Raw genomic sequence first — 12,070 nt, 5'->3', positions numbered from 1 at the left:
TGGGTGGGGTGGGCAGGGAGGAAAATAGGGCCGTGGCGAGCGGCTCATCGCCGCCACCACGCCGTTCAGACACAGTGTTTGCCTCCTGCCTCCCAGCCAATGGCATGCCAGCCAATGGCTGACGGAGCGCATTTTGTCTTACGCTGCGTCTTACTCAATTATATATAAGGGAGAGATAGCCAGTTATTGACTTTTTGCAAAATTCTGTTGCAGTAAATTCACTGAAAGCAAACTCCAAAGCGTGGATTGGATTATTTCCTGAACTCTGCCAACTGTGTTTGGGAAGGGCAGAATCAGACAAGGGGAGGGAGCTCAGTGGCACTGTGATGCCATGGAGTCCACCCTCTGAAGCCGCAGTTTCTTCCAAGAGAATGGGTCCCTGTAGTCTGGAGATCAGTTGTAATTCCAGGAGATCTCCAGGCCCCACCTTGTGGTTGGTAACCCTATCCAGGAGACCAAATGGGATGCAGTGGTGAGGTGTCCAGTTTTTCCCTTTCTGTCCAGTAAATAAACTGAGAATAGAAATATCCAATATTTGGTAAATAAGCCTGAAACACCGTTGCCAGGACAGTTGCCAGGAAACTGCATTTCCGCATTTGCCTGCCACTCCAGATTTTCTCAGTATTTGAGTCAAGGTGATTTAAGTATGTCATAAAATAGCATCAAAAAAACCTGGGGCAACAGCAGGCTGAAACTGGGCCGACCACTGAAGGGAGGTAATGTAATGCAGAAGGGGGGGGGGAATGAAATAAAAAGAAGGTTAAATTTGGTTTTAGTGCAGAATTGCTTGGAGGACACTGCAATGAAAAGGAGAGTATGGAAAGCTTTCTTTCCCCTGCAAACTTGAGAAAGTGGTGACACACTGTCCATCACAGCAACATTCGAAAAGAACCAAATCCTCCACTCAGAAGTCAGGCAGGACACTCCTGGAGAAATCCTATTGACTTAACTGAAGAAAGCTGGACGGTGAGAGACTTTTGCAGCCAACTGAAGGGCAATAGATGGTCAGAGTATCTGCCTTGCATTTTTATCTCTTGTGCAGCCCTGGTGACTGCAGGCACTTTATTGCTATCAAGTACTTTAAGGCTGCAAGACCTCATGGTTACCTGCCAGTAAGTGCGACTGAGCTCATTGAGGGTTACTTCTGAGCAGGGGTCATTTCGTAGAAAAAGAGGTGCAGGAGCTCATTAGCATAACCTATTTGCATATAGCACACCCCCTGACATCACTGGAAGTGTGTCAGAAGGCAACACCCACCGCTCAGGCTCCACTGGACTGTTTTGGATTGCTAGCTATTGGGGGGGGGGTGTGCCCTTGAAGTTCCGCAGAGGAGGGAGAGCTTGTACCTAAATAAACCTTGGCTTTAAAGGTGCCACTGGACTGTTTTGGGCTGGGGGCCGGGGGGGGGGCTCTGCTCTGTAACTTACCTGGCTGCTTCTTGCTCTGACTGAGGGCTGCTGGGAGCAGAGGGTGGGGCTTGTTGCATGTGCCCATCCCCTGTGCTCTTTACTGCCGGAGCTCTGCTCCTGTGCACTCCTGCAGGAAATGAGCCCTGCTTCTGAGTAAACATGGTTAGGATTCTGTGGTACTAATCCCAGCGATTTATGTAGGAGAGTTAAGCATATGCTATTTCACTTTCAGGACAGGGGGGATTCAAAATATTTAGCTTTGGATGGATTGTGTTGCTGATTATGCCCTTTTTACACTGTATATAATTGCTAGACTATGTGTAATCCTATGCAGATTTATTCCTCCCTAAATAGTTCACTGATTTCAAGGGGCTTTCACTGGAAATAGCTGCATAGGATTGTATATTATGTTAAATATAACCATGATCTTCGAAATGTTATATTTTTAAGAAGCGCATAACTGCAAAGCTACAAATGATTTGTTATGCTTTGCCACATGACTTTCTGGTCTAGTTCTCACCTGGCTCTGGACTTTACCACTTTCAAAATCAAAATGGAACACTGATATTCAAAAAAGAAACAACAGATTGAGACAGCCAGCATGGTATACTAGTTAGAATGTAGGGCTAGGATCTGGGAGACCCAGGTTCAAATCCAGTTTCTACCATGGAAGTTTGCTGGGTGACCTTGGGCCAATCACACACTCTCAGCCTAATCTACCTCACAGGGCTGTTGTGAGGACAGAATGAAGGAACAGACAGTGATGTAAGTGGCTTTGGTCTCCACTGTGGAAAAAGCCAGGCTACAAATGAAGTAAATAAATTGAAGCAAATAAACCCTTCTGCACGTAGAAAACCAGATTTCATGGATGTGAAGTCCAGTTTAGTCTTTTCCCTGGCATGCTAATTTTCTAGGCAGGCTATGTGCAAAGATTTCTGCACAGGTTGATTAAAGCTGGAGGGTGAGCAAGCTGAAAGAGTTCAAGGCAGTTACTCTTGCAGCAGCAGCTGTGGCAGAATATGTACAATACTTAAATAAATGTTTAATTTTTATTACTTTATGATCAGCAACTCAGTGATTACCGGCATTGTCTGTTGAACTTCTTACCTGCTGTAGAACCATTTAAACTCCAGAAATGCCTCTATGTATTTGTATGTATGAAATGGCAGGAAACTGTCATATAGTAGAGCTTAGCATGTCAGACTAGGATGGGATAGATCCTGGTTAGGGTTGCCAACTGCCTGGAGAAAAATGGTCCCTTTAGCAGAGGCTAAACAGGATCTTATTTACTGCTGTCATATAGTAGAGCTTAGCATGTCAGACTAGGAAGGGATAGATCCTGTTAGGGTTGCCAACTGCCTGTAGAAAAATGGTCACTTTAACAGAGGCTAAACAGGATCTTATTTACTGTCATGCCATTAAAAGCATCAGTGACTCATTTCCACACATAAAGCTATGTTAAAGGGACAGGCCAGTGTGTGTGTGTGTGTGTGTGTGTAAAAGATACAGAAATCTACAAACTTTTATGAAATGGGAGTCAATGTCAAACCAGGCTCAAACTTCAAAAGTATAAATTTGAACTTTTCATTTCAACCCCAGCTTCTTTTGAGTACTGCTCAATCACTGTTCATAAGCAGAGTTGTGCATGTAAAAACATGGAGCTGCCTGAATTGGGCATTTTAGTATCTCCTCCAAAAATGTGGATTTGCTTGGAGGTTGGATACTACATTGCAGCTACCACCTGCATATTTATCACTCCAAGCCTTCCTGTAGTTTGCACTCTACCATAGTAAATGCTCTATTGTGAAGTTTGCATTGGCAGGGAGGAAGCAGGCAGGGAGCCATGTCTTGAAGCTGAGTATCATGAGAAATTTGCATAGACCCTAACAATGTTTTGGATCAAAGGAGGCAGATGAATAGGCCAGTTCCTTCTTGCCAACCTCCTCCGCGGCAATACTCACCTGTGACGTATGCTGTCCCAAGTACTGGCTCGCTAGGTAGCTATAACTGTATCCAGGTATATCAGTGGTATAAGCACTAAGAACAAATAAAAATATCAGCGGCTGCACAGTAGTAAACCAAAGAAGAAGGAAATCCCCCCTCAGGATTTTGCTCAATGAAATGTTGCCAGTTGCTAGTTATGGTAAATCTGAACCAAGGAGTATTCCTTATGTCTGGGCTGTTTTGCATGGTGTTCAGTTTTTTATTGTGCCTGTAAAAAGCATAATTTTTTGTTGTTGTTCTGGAACATGAGGCATCTAAATAAGTGCAGCTTGTAGAAAACTGGCAGCCACACTGATTGTGGCAAGCACAACATGAAACAGCAATGAAAACAGTTGGTTGTCTCTTTTTCCTGACAGCGAGGAGCACGATTGCTGGTTCTCCTCCCACACACATGTCCCTTCCAAGCAACTTCTCTGCCTTCATACTTTCAACGCCCTCAGACAGCGTCAGTACTTTTAATTGTACTACTTGCCAGATTCAGAGCAAAAGGTTACACCAATAACATTATCTGACAGTGTAGTCTAGATTGTCACCTTGTGATACCTCACAACACTTGAAAATTGAAGTCCTACCTAACTTCTGATCCATTCAGTTGCCATTTCTGTATACCAAATTCTTACACCTGAGCAACATTTTAAGGTTGTTGTACTAATCCACACCAAACTCAGTGTAGCAGCTTTCTGCTCTTGAACTCAGAAAACCTGGGTGCCAATCCATGCCCATCCACGCATAGACGATCTGTAAAAACCATGGTGATTTCAACTCAAATGGCTCTTAGAGAATCATCCTGTGTACCTTTGAGACACTTGACTGTAATGGCAGTTGCTGTGTGGAGACTGGGTCATTTGGAAGTGAACGATACATGTCAATGAGGAGCCGTGATAGGAAACCCCAAATTGTAACTAAGCTACAAAAAGTAGCCATGCCAGGGGGGGGGGCTGATATGGAATAGAGCCTTGGTGCAGGGGGAGTAGTTAACCTCCCCATGCTATTTCCTTGATAAAAAATCCCCCGCCGCCTCCTGCATTTAGCTCCAGTAGGTTTTTTGTGTTTTTTTTAAAGACAAACACAAAACAGGAGCCCATAGAAGCATTTCTCAGCAGCAACCAACCTGCTGTAAAAATTTAAACTTAAGTAGGGTTGGATTTAAATTGCATTGTTGCTTTGTTTCTTTCTAAGAATGTGACAATTAATTGACATTATTAGTAAATCTCACTTTGCTCCTTCAGAGAATTTTCATAATATTTGTCAACACTGTGTATGTGTTGTCACTTCCCAATAGGGGGCACCATATAGCTTTAAAAATTAACCTGATTTTTTTCCAAAAAGAAAATCCAAGGCAATTTATAATATATCCTAAAAAGTGCTGTAATATTATGCAAAGATACAAATGATTTTTTTAAATTGCAAAATGTGGTAAAGTAGGACTGTCCAAAGAGATTCAGTTATACGCTTATAGGGTTGTCTGCCTACACTTAACCTTATAACACTTTCCCCCCAAATGCCTCCTAGGTGCTTGTGGGCCCAATTCAGATTGGGATCATGGCAGGTGGGGAGTTCCCCCCCCATGCCATTTTACCAACCTGAAATAGCCCTAGGAAACCACTATTTGCCCCAGTGAGAGGGGCTCCAGTGAGGGAGTTGACAACCCTGTCTCCTCAGCAGTATGTTTGGGGAAGTGGTACGGCTCCTTTCTCTGGGGCTTTTTTCTGAATTTGCCAGATAATTATAAAATGCATACAGACTTTCAGTGGATTCAGTTTTCTTAGAACATTTCTGTTTGTTCTGTTACACTGTGAATCAGGGGTCATTTCGTAGCAAAAGAGCTAGGGGAACTCATTAGCATAACTCATTAGCATATGCCACACCCCCTGACATCAGGGGCCCGGCGGTGGACCTGCAAGGCCAGCGGGAGTGCGAGGAAGCCCCGCCAAGGCCCTCCCTGGCCCCAGGCAGGCAGGGGTGGGGAGAGGCGGGGAGGAAGCAACTTGCCCTCCCTCTTCTCCTGCCTCCTCCTGGCTGAATGAGGGCTGGAAGCGGGGCGGCCGGCAGCAGGGGGCAAGGCTTCGTCATGTGCCCCGCCCCCTGCACCTCACCCGGCGGAACTGCGTTCCCCTGCGTTCCCCCCCGAAATGACCTCTGCTGTGAATGTATTTCTTCGTCCTGTTCTGTTTATTTTACCACCTTCATGCATTGTGCTTACTGAAATAATAAACTGTGTAGCATGTCATTCCAGAGACTAATTAAAATAATGTGAAACCTGTGGCTGTAATCCAATCACATTGGAAAGGAGGAATGGTACAAACCATTTGTTTATTTTTTATCTCCCACGAAGTTCTTGTCAAATTACCCTGAATCCTGAAAAGGTATCATAGGTTCAGGCTGGATCCATAAATTTAGAGGTTTTAAGTGCAATACCATGCAAAAATAATACAGTGGGTTAAGACTGGAGTAACTGCATCAGATTGTACTGATTGAGAACTAAATTTGCAATATAATATCTTTCATATTTGGAATAAGCAGTATGTGAAAGCTAGTCCATACAGAGAAAATGCATTGTAAGATGTAGCTCCCCTATGAAGCCTTGTACTCCTCAGATTTATTTTGTGGCCTGCACAGTGCCTTATCTTATATGCTTCAGGAGTCTAAATGAACGGTAAGTAGAACATTATCTTTTCTCATAAAGTCTGATGCATAATATTGGCATGGCCCTTGTTTTTCCTTCACCTGAACCCTCAGAAGTATTTACTTAAAAAAAAAACACACGCTATGATCTGGATGTACTTCAGCACCCATTTCTTGCCCTTCCAAATGGTTCTTGCTTCTTTCTTCCAGTGACGGATGGGCAGATAGAGATGAAGTGATTGAAGGGTACGAGGCTGAAGCAAACGGAGGCATCACAATCAAGCTGCAGTCTCCAGAAGTCTTGTCCTTTGATGATTATTTTTTGAAACTGCATTTGGAGGAGAACACAAGAAATCCCTGGTTCCCAGAATTTTGGCAGCACAGATTCCAGTGTCGCCTGCCGGGACATCCGCTGGAGAACCCCAACTTTCAGAAGAACTGCACTGGTAACAGTTTTATAAAATATTTTTCCTGAGTAATGGGGTGCCTCTTGCATTGTCAGTTTTTAATGTCTTTATCCTGCCTTGCTAAAGTGCACATATTTCTTTTGTTCTGATTGGATCTAAAATGCATTGTAATAAGACCCATGTTGGAAATCCGTTTAATAACATTGCAGCTGCAGACAGAGCGCTACATTAGGGAAAAGTCCTGGATGCCTGCTGGTTCTTTAAGATCATGAACTCTGACTCTGGCATCCCTGAGGTGAAAGTTCAGAGATGGAAATGAAGTTTTTAGAAGGGAAAAAAAAAATCTCTTCCTGAGTATAAGGGTTGCCAACCTCCAGGTGGCAGGTGGGGATCTCCCACTATTACAACAGATCTCCAGATGACCAAAATCAGTTCCCCTGGACACAATGGCTGCTTTTGAGGGTGGACTCTATGGCATCATACCGTGCTGAGGTCCCTTTCCTCCCCAACCAAGGGTGTAGACTTTCCAATTTCCCGGGTGGGGGGGGCTGGGGCTGGCCAGAGGCATTGCTGTGCTAGGAGCAAGGGTGGCCCCCGGGGGAGGCTGAGCACCTTCCTGAAAATTTCCGCGGGGGCTGATGCCCCGCCGCCCCCACGAAGATTACGCCTATGTCCCCAACTCCACCTTCCCCAGACTCCACCTCCCCAGATTTCCTGGTGTTTCCCAACCCAGAGCTGGCAACCCTCCTGTGTATAACCATTCCTCAGCTATTTCCTTTTAACCCTGCTGAAAGGAAGCAGAAGTATGTTTAAGTCAGAAACGAATTTGCAGGTGGTAAAAGGGAAGAGTGAAAACCTGGCTGGATCTCAAACAATGCCTTAAACTTCTTTTTATACTCTCACACTGAAAGTACCGTTGAGCTTTCCTCATACAGTTTTGCATGTGCAGTGATCGTGCACGGACATGAGGAAAGGACAAAAGCACTTTTAGCATCATGGGTTAAAAAATGTACTTAAAAGGACAGCAAGGTGGTAATATGACTAATAATCATGGCTTGCTGCCAGTAGAATAACTAGCTAATGTCATTTAATATTTGTTTATGGATATATTGTGAACAGCAACACCTGCTGAAGAATTATGCTGAATTAAGAGCCCTAATGTGCACATATGGAAACCAGATAATGACAGTACAGGACAGGTCACAAATTTATTATGTATAGAGGTTCAACTAACCAGAAAAACTGGGGAACTGCCACCAGGTTTCAAGCCTTTCAGGCTACCCGATACAATTTTAAATCTGGGGGAAGCAGTATGATTCTGTCTACCTACACAGACGATCTTCATGGGGAAACATGCTGCACACCTTGGTGCTGGTGCAATGGTGCCAGGCTGGACAGACACTGCCAAATTGGTGACTCTTCAAAGACAGTTCTTTAGAATTAGTTTTGCAGGTACCACATGGCATGTCTACAGCGATACTAAGAACTGAAATAAGTTTGAGTCCAGGGGCACCTTATGACCAACAAAGTTTTTGTCAGTCACAGTTCTCTCAGAGCTGTTCTGGAAAGAGCAGTTCTCAAAAGAGCTCTCTCAGGCCCACCTACCTCACAGGGTATCTTTTGTAGGGAGGGGAAGGGTGATTGTAAGCCACTCTGAGATTTCTTCGGGTAGTGAAAGGTGGGGTATAAATCCAATCTCTTCTTCTTCTTCTTCTTCTTAATTCAAGATATAAGCTTTTGCATGCAAGCACACTTCTTCAAATACTTCAGAACTGAAATGGTAGTGATGGTTACACTTTTGTACTCACTGAAGTTTTAAATGTATTAACATAAATCATGATTCTTTTTAAAAATCCACTACAGAGAATAAATGTGGGGTCCTTGTGTCTATATATGCGTTGTATGTTAATGTCCTAAAAACCTCTACTTCCAGTTAGGCAAAGCACTGAAAGATCAAAGGCTGGGGATACTGTTGGGATGTTTCTAGTTTTGCATTTCCACCACTGAACAGGGGGTTCAGCAAGATAAACCTGTGAATGTCTTACCACATAACAATGTATTCTACACTATTATATATTTTACTACACTACATATTATATTGCTTTAATATACTGCCCCCTAGTCAAACATTTTAGAAGGAACTATTTAAGAATATTTTACTCTTAAACCACAGTAAAAAATAATGCAGCTGGTATCTGATGGAGACAGTTATTAAATGTATGTGGTTGCTATGTTCGCTATACTACTTCAGACAATATGAATTACGATCTGTCTTCTGAAATGTGGTATCTTGTGCAGAGAATAATTCCATGTTCCTTTTTATGCTATATCACACACACGCACTTGAATTATTTGTTTTCTTTTCCTGCCTACGCTCGTCAATGGTTTTCAGTCCATAAACTCTGACTTGAGTTGACCTGGTATACATTGGCATTCCTTAATGTTACCTTCTCTATATCATGAATTACTGCTGTTTCTCTATGTTGCATCTGTCTTCCCCTCCTTCCATCCTGCTGCTTTTTTATGGCTTTAGTCCAACACAAATAAAATTGATTCATTTGTGAAGGTGCACAGTAGCTAAGGATATTGATTTTGTTTCTATACACTGTTTGTGCAAGCCATGTTTTATAGTGGTTCAGGTAGATATAATCCTTTCAGCTAAATCAGTATGCAAAAGAAATAAGGACTGAGCAAACAGCAGATGTGGTTTTCATCTGTATTTCAAGCAGCATCAAAAAGCACCCACCACCTTTTACCAAATTTTCAGGCATTTTAACAAAAGGAAGTAGGGTGATTATCACTGACAGCAATGTTTCATGAATGCCCCCACCAATGTCATTATATCGCTAAATTTGAATGGTTATATATTGTTATTACAGCATCCAGTTCAGTACATGATATCTGATAGACTGGGATTGTCCACATAAGTATTCCCAGGAAGGAGACCTAGTAATAAGGGGTAGGGGGAATGACAAAACAGGACTGACAAAAGTTAGAACATATTTATCCAGAAAATAATTTGCCCTTCAAAAACACTGGTTTACCATCCCCAGATAGGCAAACATGCAGTACAGCTCTTAAAATAACAGTGAAATAGGTTGTTTGCCATCAGGGGTCATTTTGTAGAAAAAGAGGTGCAGGAGTTCATTAGCATAACTCATTAGCATAACTTATTTGTATATGCCACACCCCCTGACATCACCGGAAGTGTGTCAGAAGGCAACACCCACCGCTCAGGCTCCACTGGACTGTTTTGGATTGCTAGCTATTTGGGAGGGGGAGAACGTGCAGATCTGTCCTCGCAGAGGAGGGAGAGTTTGTACCTGAATAAAACTTGGTCTTAAAGGACTGTTTTGGACTGGGGGGATGGGGGGGGGGCTCTGCAACTTACCTGGCTGCTTCTTGCTCTGACTGAGGGCTGCTGGGAGCAGGGGGTGTGGCTTGTTGCATGTGCCCGCCCCCTGGGCTCTTTACTGCCGGAGCTCCGCTCCTGTGCGCTCCGGCAGGAAATGACCCGTTTGCCATAATGCTTACATATTCAATCTGTATCCTCAAAGATGGTATGTCCGTAAGTATCAGGTGCTGGGGATAGACAACCTGGGAAAACTATGGGACCCTGTTAATGATCTCTTTGTGCCTGAAGCTACCTTAGATGGGGGCCCACTGGTAGCCCAAAGTAAAATTGGAACACAAGTTAGGTGTAAGCACTGGTGCTTACAAAGCACCACATTTGTTGCCCAAGCCAAGCCTGGAGTAGGGCAAGGAAGAATGGGGCCTGCTGCTGCCAGCTAGGAAGAGCATGTGGCCAGAAGGCTAGGGCCATGCCCAGCGGCACTTCCCCGATCAGCAGCCACATCATCAGGGGAGGGGAGGGGAACCTTGGGAGGATGATGCACCATGTCAGAACTCCCTTTCCCTATTTAAAGCTCTTGATTTTTTCAAATCTTGGCTCTGTCTTCTGCTTGTGGCTTAGCTCCTCGCATGTACTTCGAACATCGACTCCCCTTTAACTACAAGTATTCACAGTCAACAGAGGCCACTAACATGCAGATCCTGCTGCTATGTGGTGCATTGGATCAGCGTGCCTTACAGTTGGTGGAAGGGGTAGAGTACACTTGTTTGGAATCGACTCTTCAACAATGGAGCTTTAAAGGGCTTGTGCACCGGCGTTGGTGATCTACCAGCCTGGGCACTGCAGGTCTGGGTGTGGTTTGGGGGTCTGAGCAATTGGGTGCTACCAGGGCTTCAATGACCAATAGCAGCTTTGAAGATCCTCCTGGCATCCACCTCCCCTGCAAGGTACAGGAACAGGTTCTTGATGGCTATTATGTAGATGTGTTTTCCCTATTGAGACCAGAGGGAGGTGAGGGTAAATGGGGGCCTTGTTCTGACAAAAAAGGCAACTTCAACAGAGTAGCTGAGCGCACCTTCCTAAATTGGCTGTCTGGTTATTCAGTTTTTATGGGAATAGTGCTATCGGCATATCCTGAGTGTGGTTGGCATTTGGTTAACCATATGTCAAATGTTTTAAGGGTGTGGACCATGGCCTACAAATCCATGGCTATAGACAATGATGAGGAGTTTCATAGGAGGGAATCCCCTAGTGAGATTTCCTGGCATGACCCATTAATTACGTGGAGCCTCATATATGATCCAGGCTTGACCTATATAAGGCCAAGTTGGCATTCAGGCATGATACTCCCTGCCGGGTTTGCTGAGAAAATGCAGTCATGTTAAGTGTAAGTTTGAGCAGGGCTGCAATGCATGCAGCTTCGGGTCCCATTCCAGGCCATCTTGCCCACAAGGTAGCTCACAGCCCTTTTGAGGGTCCCAATCCTCCAACTCTGGTGGCAAAAAGAGGAAGATTCAGGTGCCACTTTCACTTCTGGTGCTACATAATACCCGCACCGCTGCTGGGAACTTGGGCTTTGGCCTTGCACAGACCCCCATTCATCTTCAAACCATCCTTCCTCTCCTTGCCTCCTATCACCAGTCCCGGTGTGTCCACTGATTCACAAACCTTATGTTCACTAGGGATCTGCCCAGTGTTGTTAAAGCTGAAGGTGGAAAAGGAATGTGCCAAGGGGCAGGTCCCCACTGGTCTGCCACTCCACGTGTCCCCCCCTCCCAGCAGGTGGGCTGGGGGGACGGAATTCATTGGGATCCATCTTTTTGCTGCACCAATGCTCCTTTGTCTGTATACAATAAAGCTGTGGCCATTTTCGTACCACAAGCAGGTTGTTGGGTCTTTTCTTCCACACGCTCACTCTGCAATAAACCTCTCTCCCCCCCCCCAAAAAAGTCAGCTTGCCTTCATATTTGGTTGTGAGCTTTCAAGGGCAACTGTTTGGCTACTATTGGAAATAGAATATGCTGGGCTGGATAGATCTTTGCTGTCATTCACCAGGACTCTTCTTATGTTCTTATCTGCAGAGAACATATAAATGTCTTTCTGCATTCTCATTTTAAAAACAACCCATTCTGTTTAATTTTTTCCGGGTCTTTTGTTTCTTGTTAGGCTGATGGTGGCCAGTTTGCATATTGTCATTAGCTATTGTTAGTGCAGATCTGATTAGTCAGCATCAGAATAATAAACTACTGATTCAGAATGTGGGGCTGCTTTAT

At 44.3% G+C, this 12,070-nt stretch overlaps 1 protein-coding gene across 2 annotated transcripts in view; it reads left to right on the top strand.

The window, feature by feature from the left end:
* GRM1 (glutamate receptor, metabotropic 1) overlaps positions 1-12,070 on the top strand; it is a 296,102-nt gene that overhangs the window by 195,473 nt on the left and 88,559 nt on the right. For both annotated transcript variants that reach the window (XM_015412041.1, XM_015412040.1), the window contains exon 3: positions 6,249-6,484. In XM_015412041.1, the coding sequence (XP_015267527.1) occupies positions 6,249-6,484 (236 nt within the window). The remainder of the gene's footprint in view (positions 1-6,248; positions 6,485-12,070) is intronic.

This window comes from Gekko japonicus, unplaced genomic scaffold (genome assembly GCF_001447785.1).
Source record: "Gekko japonicus isolate JY-2015 unplaced genomic scaffold, Gekko_japonicus_V1.1 scaffold1155, whole genome shotgun sequence".
In the NCBI taxonomy this organism is placed as follows: domain Eukaryota; kingdom Metazoa; phylum Chordata; class Lepidosauria; order Squamata; family Gekkonidae; genus Gekko; species Gekko japonicus.
The sequence above is the reverse complement of the archived record's forward strand: the minus strand, read 5'-3'. Positions and strand labels throughout refer to the sequence as shown.